The following is a 17,368-nucleotide window of genomic DNA, read 5'->3' on the forward strand; positions in this document are numbered from 1 at the left end:
ACAGGTGCTGCCAGGACCCTGCTCCAGTGAGGGCTCTCCACAGTCACAGCTTCTTTCACCTGCATCCAGCTGCTCCAGCACGGGCTCTGCGCAGGCTCCAGGTGGATATCTGCTCCACTCTGGACCTCCACGGGCTGCAGGGGGAACCACCTGCTTCACCATGGTCTTCAGCAGCAGCTGCAGGTGAATCTCTGCCCTGGCACCTGGAGCAGCTCTTCCCCCTCCTTCTGCACCAGCCCTGGTGGCTGCAGGGATGTTTCTCTCACATGGTCTCACTCCTCTCTCCCAGCTGCTGTTGTGCAGCAGCTTTTCCCCTTTCTTGAAGCTGTTACCCCGAGGCTCTCCCCCTGGGGCAGGTGGGCTCAGCTTTGGCCAGTGGGGGGTCCCTCTGGGACCCGGCTCCATCTTCCCCGGGGGGGGCAGCTTCTGGCATCTCACAGAAGCCACCCTTGCAGCCCCCGCACCCCAAAACCTCACCCCAGAAACCCAGTGCTCCAGCAAAAGCCCCAGGGCCCCCTGGAGAGGAGCAGGGCTCCGTGGGGGTCTTGGCAAAGGTGGGTGAAGGCTCTGGGGTCTCTGGAGGGCAGCAGAGCCCTGCCCAGGCCCTGGAAAGGCTGGGAAATGCCCTGGGTAGTCATCACAGAAGCTGGACCCTGGAGGAGTGTGGGGCATGAGAGGAAGGGACAAACCAGTCCAACCCTCCCCATTAAGCCCAAGCAGTCAGAGATAAACGGAGCCCCTGACCCACCTGGACACCTGGAGCCCAGATGTTTATCAGCCCTCCTGGGAGAAACAGGTTTTACCACAACCCAGTTTGACAGAAACGATGGTATAATCCTGAAGGGGCTTGCACTGGAGATGCCAGGTAACATAGTCCTGCCTTCTCCTTCCTACTGGAGACCCTGTGACTCCCCAGGCCAGGGAGTGCCCATAACCCATCCCAGCACCCAGATTTCTGGAAGAAAGTAATCATAGAATCATAGAATCATAGCATTGCTGGGGTTGGAAGGGACCTCAAAGACCATCTAGTTCCAAGCCCCCTGCAAGACAGTGCAGCGTGAAGCCACAAAACCTGCAGAAAGGGTGTATCCATCAGGGATCACCAAGAAAAGACAAGACTCCCAGCAGCCAGGGTAGGGTTGGGCTTGATGATCTTTAAAGGTCCTCCCAACCCAAACCATTCCCTGTTTCTAGCAAAGCCCGACCACGTTCCCAGGGCTCTCTGGAGAGCAGCAGGGCTCTGGAGGGGTCTGGTAATGCTCTGCAAAGGCACCAGGGCTCTCTGGAGGGCAGGTGGGCCCTGAAGGGTTAGGGCAAAGCCTGGTGATGGCTCTGGAGCTCTCTGGAGAGAGGCAGGGTCTTGCTCAGGCCCCTGAAAGAGTCCAGTAAAAGCCCCAGGTCTCTCTGTAGGGCACCAGGGCCCTACATTCACCAACACCACATCACTCCAGTTTCGTGGCAAGAATATTCTGGGGGACTGTCCAAAGCCTTATGCAAGTCCTGTTTATAAGAAGGACATGGAACTCTTGGATCAAGACCAGAGAAAGGCCACAAAGATGTTCCAGGGCCTGGAGCAGCTCTGCTCTGAAGACAGGCTGAGGGAGTTGGGTTTGTTCAGCCTGGAGAAGAGAAGGCTCCAGGGAGACCTTAGAGCAGCTTCCAGTGCCTGAAGGGGCTCCAGGAAAGCTGGGGAGGGGCTTGGGACAAGGGCAGGGAGGGATGGGATGAGGGGGTAAGAGTTTTAAGGGAGATTGAAATGAGATATGAGAAAGAAATTCTTTGCTGTGAGGGTGGTGAGACCCTGGCCAAGCCTTCCCAGAGAAGCTGTGGAAGCCCCATCCGTGGAAGTGTTCAAGGCCAGGCTGGATGGAGCTTGGAGAAACTGGGTCTAGTGGGAGGACTGGATGAATTTTAAGGTCCCTTCCAACCACTCTGTGATTCTATGATTCTATGAAGTCCAGGTAGATGATATTTGTAGCTCTTCCCTTGTCCACTGAGGTAGTCACTGCAGTGTGGAGTGGCTAGATTAGTCATAGAGTCATAGAATGTGTGGGGTTGGAAGGGACCTTTAAATGTCATCTAGTCCAGCCCCCCTGCAGTGCACAGGGAATTTTTTGACTACATCAGGTTGCTCAGAGCCTTGTCAAGCCTAACCTTGAATGTTTCCAGGGATGGGGCCTCCACCACTTCTCTGGGCAACCTGTTCCAGTGCTTCACCACCCTCATTGTAAACAACTTCTCCCTGGTATCCAATCTAAATCTACCTTGCTCTAGTTTAAGGACATTTCCCCTTGTCCTGTTGCTACAAACCCTTGTAGACAGCCCCTCCCCAGCTTTCCTGGAGCCCCTTCAGGCACTGGAAGGTGCTCTCAGGTCTCCCTGGAGCCTTCTCTTCTCCAGGCTGAACACCCCAACTCTCCCAGCCTGTCTCCATAGGAGAGCTGCTCCAGCCCTTGGATCATTCGTGTGGCCCTTCTCTGGACTCGTTCCAGCAGGTCCACGTCCCTCTTGTGCTGGGGGCTTCAGAACTGGACACAGTGGTCCAGGTGGGGTCTTAGGAGAGCAGAGTAGAGGGGCAGAATCACCCCCCTTGACCTGCTGGTCACACTTCTTTGGATGTAGCCCAGGATGTGATTGGCCCTCTGGGCTGCAAGTGCACATTGTTTGCTCATGTCCAGCTTTTTGTCCACCAGATCCCTCTCTGCAGGGCTGCTCTCTACCACATCATCCCCCAGCCTGTACTGATAGTGAGGATTGCCCACCCAGGTGCAGGACCTTGCACTTGGCTTTGTTTCTCTTAGTCATGCCTTAGTCAAGCCTGGGTTTGCCCTTGGGTGGCCGTGTTGGGTCCAGTTCCTGGGAGCTGGCAGCACAGTGGTTGGGCATAGTGTGTCACTTCTCAGGACACGACTGTCCCAGTTCCATTTAAGCACTGTCCTGAAGCTCTTGGCTTTGCACAGTCTGGGTGCACTGAAGAGCAGCCCTGAGCAGGGCTCTGCACAGGCAGAGCTGCTGCAGCATCTCTGGAAGGATGAGATTCTTCCAGGGATGGAGATTAGGTAGAGATTCTTCACCCAGAAGGTGGTGGAGCACTGGAATGGGCTCCCCAGGGTAGCAGGAATGGCACTGAGCCTGGCAATATTCAAGAAGCATTTGGACAGTGCCCTCAGGGACATGGTGTGAACTTTGGGGTTGTCCTGTTCTTCGGTGGGAGTTGGACTTGGTGATCCAGGCTGTCCCAGGAGGTGGTTGAGCCACCATCCCTGGAGACATCTAAACAGACAGATGTGGTGCCAGGGGACAGGTTTCAGTGGTGGACATGGCAGAGTTGGGGTAGTGGTTGGACTCGATGATCTTGAAGGTCTTTTCCAACCAGAGTGATGCTGTGATCCTTGGTGTTAACCTCAAAGGTGCCAAGTGCTGCGTTGGGGTGGGAGTGTGGGTGCAGAGCCCCTGGGTGCCTGCCCTCCCACACCTCCACGGCAGCCGCAGGGAAGGGTGTGCTTTTTAATGTCAGTTATAATAAAATATTTTTACAGAGCCCAAAAAAGTCAAAATAGTGCAAACATCTCACTGTCATGCATCCATGGCAGCCGCCGCCGGCGGTGCCCACGGGGTGGTACAGACACACAGGCATCAGTGACACGTGTGCTACAGGAGCAGAGTTGGTTGGTTCAATCACATGCCAAACAGGACAGTTTAGGGAGGGACACGGGGCCAGGGGCACCACGCTCAGGGGGGGCGGGGGGGCTGAGCCCCAGCCTGGCCGTGCGGGAGCAGCGGTTAGAAAAGGGGTGTAAACACTGAACAGAAATGAGAGAGGAAAGCTAAACCCTTTGGTCCCAGGCAAACCCTAGAGGAAAAGGACCGTGGGGGCCAGTGGGGGTACCCTGTTTTGGGGATGGGGAGAGGGCTGAGAGAGGTATATTGACTGGCGGGGTCATCAGGCCTTTGTCTTCCCTGGTACTCAGGGCAAGCTGGCCAGCTGGGGTGGCCACCCCCGACACCCCCTGGCCTCCTGGGCATTCACACGAGACACACACACACCAATGATCACACAGAAATGGCAGTTAATGGGAAACTGGGGGGGAGGAGGTGGGGAAGGCTTCTGGATTTGGGATGGGAAGGGTCTTGTTTGCGCCAAGGAGGTCCCCTGGGCGCTGCTGCACTGCACAGGGGTGGCTGGTCCCCAGTGGCCAGAGCAAGGGGAGATGAGTCCCTCAGCTCCAGTGCCCCCAGCCCTCGCCCCAAGCCCTGTCACCCTGGGGTGGCAGTGGGACAGCCCACAGTGGTGGCACGGCAGGGAAGACAGGATATGGGCCGGGGGCTGTTCCCTGCCGCTCCCGGACCCAGTGATACCACTGCCAGCCAGGGAGGGGACCCTGTGTGGGGCACGTGGGGGCTGTGCCCACCAACCCAACAGCCCCCAATAGCCCTTCCGGGTGCAGGACACAGCCCATGTCCAGCTGCCCCATGTATCTACAGCTATTTACATATGTACAGGGTGCTGAGCGGGTGGGAGCCTCCCTGTCCCACAGGGCACCCAGTGATGCTCAAGGGATGAGGACAAGGGGCCATCGTGCTCAGCCAGACACTTGCCAACACCTCTATGTGGGATGAGACACACCCCCTGACACCCCCCCCCTAGCCCTTTCCTTGTGTCACTCAATGAGATTTGGGGCTGGGTAGGACAGGGTAGGGTCAGGGATGGGCTATTGAGGTTCCTCCATCTCAGACAGGTTGGGAAGGGGCAGGTCTGTCACACCGCCCAGTCTGGGGTTCAGCCCTTCCCTGCAGCCCCACCAGCCCCAGCAGCTTCCCCTCGGGGTGGGACGGGGGTATGGCCACGGTCTGCACCCCTGTCACCCTGCCAGTCTGGCCAAGGGAGGGACGGGGGCATTTTGTCACTGCATCCACGTCACCCCCCTCACCTGCACCAGGGCCGGGAAGGAGACTCCTCTTGTGGCCACTCTTATGGCTTATACATGGCTGGAGGATGCGGTAGAAAAGGGGTTGGGAACGGAGAGGGAGGGCTGGGGGGGTGGGAGGTGTTTAACTGCTGCCCTCCTCGGCCGAGCGCGTGTCCGACTTGAGCTTGACGAACTCCTTGGCCACCTCGTCGTTGTTGCGCTGGGACAGGATGCGCAGGACGGTGAGGCCGGTGTCGTCCATGTGGATGCGGCGGCCCAAGGGCAGCCAGCAGGCACAGCCCGGGCGCTGCAGGATGTCCCGCAGCTGCAGGACAGCGATGCCCACTGTTCGGTCCTCGCGCGCAAAGCAGTAATCCTTCACACACACCTGGAGCTCGTAGCACTCAGGGCCTGTCTCTGTCCCCAGGGAGCTGTGGGGGGACAAAGGACGGGCAGCGTTGGCACAGGGGGTCACACTCCCAGGCCCCCTGCCTCCCCACTGCCCCTCAAAAAGCCTTTTCTTTTTCTCGCTTTACCCCAATCTCTGCTTTTCCCCATGAAAAAACATCTGAAACGTCCCCTGGGGGATCAGCAAACTCACTGGCAGACCCAGGGACACATCCCCCAGCCCCACATCCCCAGCCCTGCCATGCCACTCACAACTGGAAGGTCTCATTGTACTTGGGGGCCCAACTGTTGTTCTTGGATTTGGTGGCAAATTTCCTCTTCTTGTCACTGAGGTGGGGCCCAATGATGTTGACCTCAATGAAGGGCCGGAAGATGCCCGACGTCTGCCACTTGAGGTCGTTTGCAGCAACCACTGCAAAGAGGGAACACGTGAGGCTCATGGGGTCCTGCCAGCTGCCAGACCCCGGCACCCCAGCCAGCAGAACCCACCTTTGACAGTGACTTTGTGTTCACCAGAGCTGGGGTGGGTGAGGAGCTCCACATGGATGGACACCTCCCCAACAGGGTCATCCACACCAGAGCCTACATGGCAAAGGGAGGAGACATGAGTGCCCGTTCCCCCTGGATCCCTGATGTGCCCTGCCCACCACCAACCCCACTGGAGGAGGCAGGTCACTTGCCACGGGGCAGGAGGGGGTGGGCAGTAGGATTTGGCCTGATGTGGCCTCAGCCAAAGAGTTCTGGGGACAGCAGCATGGGGCAAGGACAGCTGGGGCTGGCACCAGGCTGGGCTGGGGCATGGCAGGACATCCTCAGCACCAAGCTGGCTGTCATGCCATATCAGTAGGGCCCAGTGAAGCCCACTTGCCCTGGCATGGGCTGAAGTGCCTGGGTGGGATGGACCAGGTGGCAGTGGCACCCCTACTATGGGCACAAGGTGGGTGTCTGTGCTATGTGCAAGGTTCTGGGAGTGGGGACAACTATGGGCAGGAGGGATCCAACCTGGCCCTTGTCCCACAGGGCAGCCGTGGTCCTGTCAGGGCCTCGGGGCTGACCTGCCCTCTCTTCTGTCCCCTTCATCTCAAGGACCTTGTGGTGGTTCCCAAATCTGGGGAACTCGGGTGACCTGCGACCAACAGCCCAGCCCACCCTCTCCCCCAAAGAGCCACGCATGCGCCCATGGGTGAATGGGGGGTGCAAGGCAGGGGAACAGGCCCCGTGGGTCAGACAGGGCCAAGAAGATCAGTGGGAAGTTCCCAGGGTGGAAATAACAGTGCGAAGGACACATCCCCATGTGTCACTGCATGGCCCCCAGCAGGAGGGTGCCAGGCTGGGGAGAGGGCTGGTGGTGGCACACTCTCCTCTCCATCCACCTTCATCCTCTGGCCCACCCCGGCCCCTGGTCCCCCAGGCACCCTCCACCTGGGCAGCGCCGCATGCTGAGCCGAGATGGAGGCAATGGTGGGCGAGGAGGGGGTGTCTGGGTGCGGGAGGCCAAGCATGGGGGGCAGCCCTGGCCCCTTGGCAGGGTGGGATGGAGGCCAAGCGGGGCCCATGGAGCTGGGCTCATGCCTCAGGCCGGGTGCAGGTGGACGGAGCTCGCCGGAGCAAGGCTAGTAATGGTCCTTCTCGCAGCAGGGTGGAGGGAAGGGGGACATGGACACCCAGGGGGCCAGCTGCCCAGCCTGCAGGGAGGTCGTGGCAGGTGCCCACCCCAGGCAGCAGCACTGGGAACAATGTGGGTACCCAGAGCTTGCAAGCGAAGGTGAGCACCCCTATCCCCGTGGGTATATCCCCTCCCCGGGGCGGGGGGTGTCAGTACAGCTGAGCACGGTTCCAGATTCAGCCCAAAGCGGCCCTGGGGGCATGAGCGTGGGGGGCGGGGGCTCCAGCTCTGCCCACTCTGGGGGTCCCCAGGGCCGGTACTGGTGGGACGGGGTTTGTGGCCAACCCAGTCCACAGTGCTGGGACTGTTACTAGCCCAGGCTGGCGACGGCAGGCGGTGCAGGGCGGGTGAGCAGCACACATACCCTTCTCTGGATAAATTTCTTCACTAAGGGTAAACCTAATGCCTTTCCCACCATGAACTAGTGGGAAGGAGAGAGAAAGAGACAGAGACATGGCACAGAGCAGAGGAAGAGAGGAGGGACACAACGTGCGTGGGGGATGGGAACAGTGAAAGGGGGAGGAGAAAACAAAGAGAGAGAAAGAGAGATCAGATCTGGCAGACAGACAGCCGGCCGAGCATCCGGACAACACTGCAGTGAGACGGGAGCACTGGGCACCCCCAGCTCTGAGCCCAGGGGGTCCCGGGGCTGGATTGCACCCAGGGGTGCTGGCACCCACCAGACCCAACCCCACGCCCCCAACATGGCTGGCACAGGAGGCACAGACAGGACAGACGCCCCTTGCAGGAGATGCACAGACAATAAACGCACGTCCCCCTCCCCGAGGATGCAGACAAGGCTGGGGCACTTCGCGATGGCCCGTGGCTGCCACCAAGCATCTCTGTCCCCTCCTTGAGCAGCCAAGGGACAAAACAAAGGGCAGTGTTTAGAGCCAAGGAGCAGTCCTGGCTCAGGGGGTGCCCGGCACCCTGCCCTGCGTGGCTCTGGGACGCAGCCCCCTGGACAGACCACAAACCATGGGGCATATGGGGCACCCAGAGTGCCCAGGACAGGCACCTGGATCCATCTGGTCCGGTGAGAGGGCTGAGCCCTGGCCAGGCTGGCACCTGTCAGCTGAGACCAGGAGCTTCAGGACAGTGCTGGACCAGAGGTATCAGTGCTGGGTGACAGGGGCCATCCAGAGGGGACAAACACTGCGACACCACGCTGACAGAGGGTGACCTTCCCCACCTATGGACCCTATTTCTGCACCAGCCCAGCCACGCCCTGGCACTGGGGACACACTGTTCCTGCTGGTGGGGGACACAGAGATGCCAGTCTGCCTCTGGGCATGCATAGCCCCTCTTCACCTGGGAGGAAAAAGCCCTTCCCTCCCCACCCCTCCATCCCACCTGTCCACCATTCTGGCTGGAACCCCCAACCCCACTGGGACAGAGGCAGGATGGGGCCCTGGCTGTTGGGCAGCCAAGCCCATGTGTGGGGAGTGGGGTCCTGGGTGGGAGCCCAGGACAGCGTGTCCTACCCTGTGAAGCCTGGGTCTGCACAAAGGTTTTGATGAGGAGGTCGGTGGCCTGGGTGTAGAGGGACAGGGCGTAGCGCAGCGACTGCAGGTCAGGGCTCTTCTCCAGGAATGTCTTCTTCAGCCCCACCCCGCCAGCATGGAAGTATTGCTGGAGGGACGAGACAACAGCAGGGTCCTCAGCAGCTCTGCTGGAGCCCCCCTCACCCCCCAGATCTGTGCCTTGGGGGAGACCTCAGGGGCACCCCTGCATACCCCAGAGTGCCCTCACCTTGATGGTATCCAGCGCCAGCTCCACCACAGCACACTGTTTTGGGGTCAGGCTCTTGGCTTCCTCCCTCACCATGTGGTCCTGCAGGGCACAAATCCTGCCCTCAGCCTGGGACCAGGGCACTGCTCCCCCCACCCCAGCCAGGCTAGTGAACAAGCACTTGTGGGGTCCTTGCACCAGTGCCAGCCTACAAAGAGCCACCCGCCCTGGCAGAGAGGAGCTCAGGGGGTCTGCTGTCCCCACCCATCCCCAAGGCCTCACCTTCAGCTTGGAGAGCTGCCCCAGCTCCTTGGCTGCATTGAAAATCATCTGTGTGCCCTGCAGAGAGCAAAGAGACAGGAACAGCCCTGGTGAGTGGCCAGGCTGGGCATGGGGTGCCAGGAGCTTGCTGCAGCTCCAGGGGCTCTGCAGGCCCCCCAGGCTCCAGGGGGGGGCCACAGGTGCTCCTTGGAGAGCCCCAGGGGCCACCAGCCATGTCAGGTATGGTGATGGGACTGGTACAGCCCCCATCCCAGCCCCGGAGTTTTCAGCGCAATGTGTGGTTGGGGTCTTGGGGACCCCGGGGCAGGATATCACCCCAGTGTCAGGGACCTCACACCATGCTCAGCACAAACAGCTTGGCCCAAGGGTCCCATCCTGCTCCCTGTGGTGTCCAAGAACCTGATTCTGCATCCACAGAGCCCTGCACGACACATCCCTGGCACCTCATGGACAACTTGTAGGGCATCAGGAGGGAGCAGAGAGCGTTGCAGGGAGACAGCAGGGACAGGGAGGATGCAGCATGGTCCCCCTGAGCCCCCTGGTGCTGGCGGCCAAGCCAAACACCCCCTGCCACCCAGACCCCTGCCCAGTCCCAGAGAAGTTCCCAGACCCTCTGCATCCCAGGAAACACGAGGGATGGGAGCCCCTGGCCAGCTTCAGCTGCCCTGTGCCATGCCACCCCCCTGGGCAGGGCCACAGCCCCATGGCACGGGCAGATCCTGCTCACCTCCCTGTGCTGGCACTCGCTCCCTGGGCTGAGCACAAGTTCCCCTCCTCAAGCCCTCCAGTGTGCAACCTGCAACTGGGTAAACTGGGGCCCAGTGGGGCAGAGCCAGCAATTCCCACTTCCTTCCCTCTCCTGGTACCAGTAGCTCCAGTCCTGCCCAACAATGAGAAATCCCAGTATCTGTCCCACTAACCATTACACTCTGCAGGGGTCTGGCCCCCCATGCCCTCATTTTGCCCCCCCTCCCCCTTAACCCTTTGTGTCCCTCCTTCCCCCAGGTTCTGTCCCATTCATCCTTCCCTTCCCCATCTCCCCCAGCTGGTGAACAGCCTGGGAGCTGGGGACACTGGTGTCAAGCAAACAGAGCGTGAAGGGACACTGTCCTGGGCTGGGCCCCCCACACCCTGCAGCACATGGGACAAGGGACGGGGAGGAAGCAAGAGGAGGGACCAGAGCCAAGTGGGGAGCAGAAGAGCCATGTCCTTACTTCAGTGTGACTGGGCAGCTTCACCCTGCTCTGGAAGAGAACAGCAAGGGACAGTTACTGGTGGCCCCAGCCACGGGTCCGGGCCCCCCACATCCCCCCAGCCGTGCAGGCTCTGGCCCTGTGCTCTCCTCTGGCTGTGCCCAGTTCTCTGCTGGTGCCACTGGTCTGGCACCAGTTCACACCTGCAAAGGCTCAGCCCTGCACACTTACTGGTGCCCCAGTGCTGGGTGTGCCAGGTCTCCCCCGTGCTCAGGAGCAGCTCTGCTCCCTCCCTGTGTGGGGCTGGGGAAGCCACAGTGGGCAGGGGACAGCAGCTCACCCAGCAAAGTGGGGCAGCCCCCAGGGGGCCCCTGCAAGAGGGGGCAGGAGCCGGGGGGGCTCCAGGCATTACCCTGATGGATGTCAGCACAGCTCTTCCCAAGAGCCAGGTTTTGGGAGGCAGCAGCCTGGAGGGCTGTGCCAGGCCCTGGCCCAGCAGTGGGGAGCACCCGGACAAAGGGACAGCCCCTGTGCCTGGAGAAAGACCTCTGGTGTGTTTTGAGGTTCAGTGAGCCTTGATGAGCCCCCCTGAGCATCAGGGAGAAGCAGGCTCAGAGGTCCAGGGGATCTCAGTAGCCCCATGGCCTCCAGTGTGCCCCACACACCTCCAGCATGGCCCAGCATCCTGGGGGTCCCCTGTTCCTGAGCCCCCAGCAGTGGGACAGGTTTGTGCCTGATGTGTCCCATGCTTGGGCACCTCATCCACACGTGGTCCCAGGGGGATGGAGGGGTGCTGAGTGCCATGGGGCAGCATCCCCCCCGCCTGCCCAGAGATGAGCAACACAAATCCACCCACAGGGGCTAAACACGACACGACACCCACTCCTACCCTGGGTGACACAGAACAGGTCAGCGCCTCCATCCTGCCCTGGACAACACGGCACACACACCTCAACAGCACAACACACACACCTCAACAGCACAACACACACACCTCAACAGCACAACACACCACGTCCAGACAGCATGACAGAGGAAGCATGGACAAGCCTGGACCTCCAGAGCAGGCGGGTGTGGGGCCACGAGTGTGGCCACGGGGTGATGACAGACATGGAGCCCACAGCTATTTACCTTCTCTGTCCCCTTGCCATGTTTTCTCAAGAGCGTGCCCTGTAGAAGCAACGTCAGAGGTTGAGTGGGGGGTGGGGGGACAGTGTGGGACAGGACACGGGGGGTTGCAGGGCAAGGCTGGGCAGGTGGGGGCCGCAAGCTGGCGGCAAAGACACCCCTGAGCTCCTGAAGGACAGCCAGGGCCCATAGGGGACTGGTCCCTGCTGGGGTGCTGGGCCAGTGAGGGACTGGTGTCTGGGGTGCTGGGCCAACTGGTCCCCACTAGAATGCAGGACATTGTGCTTGATGGGCATTGGTCCCTACACTTGGGTGTTGAGTTTACAGGTAGCTGGTTCCTGCTGGGATATAGGGATGTGGAACCCATGGGGGACTGGTTCTTGCTGGGATATAGGGATGCAGAGCTCATGAGGGACTGGCTCCTGCTGGGATATAGGGTGGTAAGAACCAGATGCAGCCTCTGGTGCCCCCACGTTTCCCCCCAGCTCTGGCAGATGCTCACAGTGCTGAAGAGGGAGGAGCTGGTCCTGGGTTTTGCACGCAGAGTCCTGGTCTGTGTGGACCCCACATGAACCCAGGCCCAGCAGGAGCAAGAGAAACAGTGTCCAATGGGGCAGCAGTGCCACGGGGGGGGGGTCCCAGCCAGGCTCCGGGGGGGGCTGGGGCATGGCTGAATGAGGAAGGGGTAGCAGGGGGGTCAGTGGCAGGGAAGCCAGTGTGAGGGACAAGCAGCACAGTTAGGGGCAAGCAGGACTGCCAGGAGGGCTTCTTGCTCTGGAGGGAAATGGAGGCAGGGGGGGACAGGTGAACAAGAGCACCTTGTACCCCACCGAGCTGACCCCAGTGCCCCAGCAGCCCCAGCAAGGGGGGACCCCAGGAGGTCTGAGGGGAGGCTCAGCCCCAGGCTGCCCCCAGGGTCTCTCCAAATGTTGCTGTTGGAAACAAAAGCTGTCAGGGGACACGGGACAGGGCGTTGGTCCCTGCAGGGTTTGGCATCCAGCACCCGACCCACCAGCACCACGGCTCCTCCCTGGGGAAGTGCCTGCAGAGCAGGCAGGGGCCTGGGCAGGGTGGGGGTGGATGTGGCCCTTCCCTTGCCCCACGGGGCATAAGCCCATGGCCACAGAACTGAGCAGATGTGACAAAGGGAACTGCTCAGTCAAAGCAGCCCTGCCCAGGGGAACCCCTGGGCCGGATCCCCACCAGGGAAGAAGCCTCACAACTCGTGCCAGGAACCAGTGCCCTCCTGAGCAACCAGCCCAGGGACTGGTGTGTCCCAGCAAGATGCTCCTCTCCACAGGCAGGGAAAGCCTCTGCCCCCCCCCTCCCCAGCCACCCGCCAGCCAGGGCCTCAAGGGGAAACTGAGGCAGAAGGGGTCAGGAAGAGCAGCCCTGGCTGCCAGGCACACACCACTGTCCCTGCTCCTGTCCCCAGCAGCCTCTCACCCTCAGCACGGAGCAAAGAGGTGGGATCAGCCACGGTTTGGCTGTCCCTGATGAAGTGGCACTGCCCCATCACGTCCCCTCCCACCCCATCACTGACCCCTGCACCTCCCCACATCCAGGCACCACGGATCTGCCCAGGACCTCTGCACCCCTGAAGCCAGGTAGGACCGCGGGCAAGTGCCCGCCAGGAGCCAGTGCCAAGCGGGCAGCACGAGGATGGGGCCACAGAGGTGGACTGAGTCGGGAGGCAGAGGAGGGCGTGGGCAGGGCAGGGGCAGCCACACAAGACAGAAACCGGCGAGGCCAGGACCGACACACAGCGGACAGACAGACAGACAGACAGGGAGCTGCCGTACTTACAATCATCTGCCATTGAGAGGCAAGCGGAGCAATTGGAGAGAACAACCGTGACGTGAGTGTCGGCCCCTCATCCGGCCTCCCCAGCCCCAGCTGCCCCACAGCTGGCTGCCCCCACCCCCAGCCAGGGGGGACAGCAGAGCCAGAGGTGTCCCCCACACAGCACTCAAGAGTTGATGCCCTGCCACCAGCACCACAGCCCCAGGTGGCCCTATCCCAACCTGTCCAGTCCATCCTCACCATGGCTCTGCCCCAGGGGGACCCAACTCCAGGGAGCTGGAGGACCCCACTTGACATTTGGCTCTGCCACATAGTCCCATGCCACCAACCTGGCCAACCATCCCCAGAGCCACCCTGAGCAGGCTGTCCCCTGCCATAGGGACCAGCTCCAGCATGGCCCCCTCCAAGGACCACCTCCCTGCAGAAAATTGCCCAGCAGACCCACAAGGCCATGGCCATTCACATGTCCATGCAACCTCCGCTGCCCTCAGCACAGGGTTCATTACCTGCAGAGACAGAGGGATTGGGATGGCAACTGGGACCCAGTGGCACCAGTGCTCCTGCTAGATCTGGCCAAGGGTGTACAAGCCTGGCTGGGATCAATGCAGGACTGACCTAAGCTGAACTCTGGGCTGTGACAAGGTGCCAGTGAGGTGGATGACATGTCACCAATGTGCTGTCCCCTACAGACACAGCACAAGGAGCCCCACAGCCCCAGAAAGGTGACACCTAGAGCTGGTGGCTCTAGGGTCTCCAAGTAAGAGCCAGAGCCCAGCTTTGTGACATTGACAAAAGCCACAGAGAGTGAAGGGGACAGATGTGTGGCTGGCTCTTGTTGTCAACCTTCCCAAACACATCTGCCCCAGGAAGGTCCGGGGTGTGTGGCAATGTGCAGGGAGGACACAGCAATACCATATGGAGCCTCAAAGCCTGCAGGCAACATCCTCTGAGGAGGGACCATTTCCTGGGCTTTGCTCTCCTTCCCAAGAGCCTCTTCAGCCTCTGAACAAGGAAGGGTCCAGCCCTGCTGCAGGGACATGCCCCCCAACCCGTGTGACCCCCAGCCCTGTGAAGCCAGTCCCTGCTCCCCAACAATCCCAGCTGCCCAGTATGGGTAAGGTGTGATGGGTTCTTGTGCTCCAAAAGCCTCCTGATCCATCTCCTGGCACAGGGACCATGCCCAGAACCAGTGCTGCTGAGCAGGGCGTGGGCTGCTGCCCCGGCTCAGAGGGGAGGACAGAGAGGAAAGAAACGGTGTCCTCACCTCCAGGAGGTGGCAAGAATGTCCTTTGGCAAAACCAGCCAAGGTCAAGGATGACCTTTCTCTCCTCCATCTCTTCCTTGAGCTGGGGGTAGGTCTGGGGAGGCTGTCAAAGTGCCCCCCACCCAGCAGCCAGTGAGGCCACCTGGCCAGCAATGTCCCACTGGCCCCAACCACCACCTCCACCTCAGCTCCAGGGTCGCCCATCCCTGGTCCCCCTCCCTGCCACTCACCGTCTGGTCAGTGAGTGGGGGCAGGACAATGGTTTTCTCCATTGTGTTCATCACCAGCTTCCAGAGCTCCTTCAGCACCCGCTTCAGCACCGTCTTCTCGCAGATCTTGGCGAAGAGCGTCAGGCTGCAGGGAGGGGACAGGGCTGAAGGTCCTGACATGGCACCCCTTGGCCAGTCACCCCGACCCTGTATGTCCCCCCCGACTTCCTGGGTGGGTCAAGGCCATTGAGGAGGGTGGGGGTCCCTGTTGTCTCCCACACTCACTTGCTGTCTAAGAGGTCCATGATGGGCTGCAGGACGTTGTCAGCATCCTGTGCAACGCTGCTGCAGGTGCTGGCGGGGACGTTGCCGGTGCCCTTCACCTGGCCCAGGATGTCACCCATCTGCTTCACACACTCCTCGATGTGTGGCTGGAAACTGAGGGTCACAACACCCAGATCAGCACCCCCACAGCCAAACCCAGGACCTGCTTGGCCAAGAAGAGCCCCCAAACACAGATATTGGACCCTCAACCCCTCCTTGTCCCACCACCATTGTCCTCTTGCCCGGGTGTACCTGGTGGCAAAGACTCGGCTCAGCTCATCCAGGACATTGTTGAGTTTCACCTGCAGTTCCTTAAGGATATCACTGGCTTCTGTGTCCAGCTGGAGGAGGGACAAGTTGGAGAAGCCATTAAGATCTCTGGCCCAGCCCTGAGGGAGGGTCTCTGCACCCCCAATAAATCCCTGTCCAACATCATGGAAGAGCAGGATGCCATGAGGTGGGACAGTGTGCTCCCTGATCAACTGGGGACTGCTCCCAGCACTGCAGGTCCAGGGAGGGGGCTGCTGTGGGGAGAAGGGACTGATCCAACCCCTCCATAGGGCTCCCTCCTGGAGTCCCCCAGTACACACCTCCTTCCCACCCATGGCTTCAAACATCTTCTCAAGCTGGACGCGAAGTTGCTGGATGTTGTTCATCAGGATGCAGGGCTAGAGAGGTGGGATGGAGAAGGGGGTCAGCACCAACAAATGTGGCTGGAAGAGCTACCCACCACCCCAGGTCTCTCCCACCTTGCACTGGGGGGGCAGGAGAACAGTGATGGCACAGGGGCTGCTATGGGACAGAGACCAAGGGCAGAACCTGTGCCCTGGGGACCAGCTCTGGAGCTGAGGTGATGGCTGGGGTGTGTGTGGGGACAGTCCTGCCTGGCAGGACCAGGCAGGTGACAAGCAGAAGGGAGATACTTCACCACTTTCTCCTTCTCCTTGGAGCAGTATGAGGCAAAATCCTTGGAGATGATCTCAGCATACTGGAGCAGCACGTTGCTGATGGTCTAGAGCCAAGCAAGGGATGGGACCCACCCAGACATTAGCAAAGAAGAGAAAGGAGGGAGAGAAGGTGACCATGAGTCCTACAGCAGTGAAACAACCCACGCCTGAATACACCCTGGCACCCCAAACCCCCCAGCCCCACGGATGTGCCAGGAGCCATGTAGGCACAGCCATGGGGAGCCAGACCCAGCACGTCTAGTCTCACAGACTCCACCACCACCAGCAGAGCTGTGACAGCACCACTCATGAAGCCTGCCTACAACTCCCTCCCACACTGCAGTGAGCCAGTGGCATTTAATTAATCTAGAATAATTAACCAGTTAAGTCATTAATTAGCTAATCTATGCTAGCAAAGCTCTGAGAGCCACAGGGTCTGTTGGCAGCACATTCACTTGAGCACGGCTGTTAGAGGCTGTGCAGTCTGTCCTGTGCCACCCACAGCAGATGGGAGGTGGCAGAGAAAGCCCAGGACCCCCAAACCAGAGTCCCAGGGGTTTTGCTGGCCCAGCAGCCCCCACTTCAGCAGCTGCCCACCTTGGCAAACCTTCGCATGTAGTGTCCAACAATCTGGGGGTCAGGGCACTCAAGCTTCTTGATGATCTCAAAGCTCTGGTTGAGCTGGGAGAAGACATCCACCACGGAGCAAGAGAAGAGAGCGTGCTCTGATGTCTGCTGGAACTGCAGGAGTGAGAGGCAGGGTCAGCAGGAGGTGGGGAGGGGAGATTTTGCTTATGTTGCTTCCCCAGCACAGGAAGGACATGGAGCTGTTGGAGCGAGTCCAGAGGAGGCCACAAAGATGGTCAGAGGGCTGGAGCAGCTCTGCTCTGGAGACAGGCTGGGAGAGTTGGGGTGTTCAGCCTGGAGAAGAGAAGGCTCCAGGGAGACCTGAGAGCACCTTCCGGTGCCTGAAGGGGCTCCAGGAAAGCTGGGGAGGGGCTTGGGACAAGGGCAGGGAGGGATGGGATGAGGGGGAAGGGTTACAAAATGAAAGAGGGGAGATTGAGATTGGATACGAGGAAGAAATTCTTTGCTGTGAGGGTGGTGAGACCCTGGCCCAGGTTGCCCAGGGAAGCTGTGGCTGCCCCATCCCTGACAGTGTTGAAGGGCAGGTTGGATGGGCCTTGGAGCAACCTGTTCTAGTGGGAGGTGTCCCTGGCCACGGCAGGGGATTTGGACTAGATGATCTTTAAGGTCCATTCCAACCCAAACCAGTCTGGGATTTGATGATTTTTGCCCTGATGGGGACACACTGGGCAGTGAGGGACAAGTTCCTTGCCCACCCCCAGCTGCAGCCCCTGTGCCCACACACAGCCCTGTTCATACCCCATCCTTCTTATCCCTCTCCAGCGCTCCGTGCAGGAAGTCCCGCGACACCTCTTCATTCTCATCCAGCCACTGGATGACAAAAGGCTCGAACCAACTGGGAGAGAGACCAGTCCC

At 60.3% G+C, this 17,368-nt stretch overlaps 1 protein-coding gene across 1 annotated transcript in view; it reads right to left on the reverse strand.

Annotated features, from left to right (window-relative positions):
* Positions 1 to 4,053: 4,053 nt before the first annotated feature.
* LOC127394081 (protein unc-13 homolog A-like) overlaps positions 4,054 to 17,368 on the reverse strand; it is a 37,043-nt gene continuing 23,728 nt past the window's right edge. Inside the window, 16 exon segments of the mRNA XM_051639821.1 lie at positions 4,054 to 5,341; positions 5,571 to 5,730; positions 5,808 to 5,900; positions 8,469 to 8,616; positions 8,737 to 8,817; positions 8,998 to 9,054; positions 10,212 to 10,241; positions 11,322 to 11,360; positions 13,125 to 13,130; positions 14,616 to 14,739; positions 14,880 to 15,032; positions 15,171 to 15,259; positions 15,509 to 15,586; positions 15,847 to 15,930; positions 16,463 to 16,606; positions 17,252 to 17,348. Of these exon segments, the coding sequence (XP_051495781.1) occupies positions 5,053 to 5,341; positions 5,571 to 5,730; positions 5,808 to 5,900; positions 8,469 to 8,616; positions 8,737 to 8,817; positions 8,998 to 9,054; positions 10,212 to 10,241; positions 11,322 to 11,360; positions 13,125 to 13,130; positions 14,616 to 14,739; positions 14,880 to 15,032; positions 15,171 to 15,259; positions 15,509 to 15,586; positions 15,847 to 15,930; positions 16,463 to 16,606; positions 17,252 to 17,348 (1,672 nt within the window). The 3' untranslated portion in view covers positions 4,054 to 5,052.

The sequence above is a fragment of the Apus apus genome, chromosome 24 (assembly GCF_020740795.1).
Source record: "Apus apus isolate bApuApu2 chromosome 24, bApuApu2.pri.cur, whole genome shotgun sequence".
Taxonomy (NCBI): domain Eukaryota; kingdom Metazoa; phylum Chordata; class Aves; order Apodiformes; family Apodidae; genus Apus; species Apus apus.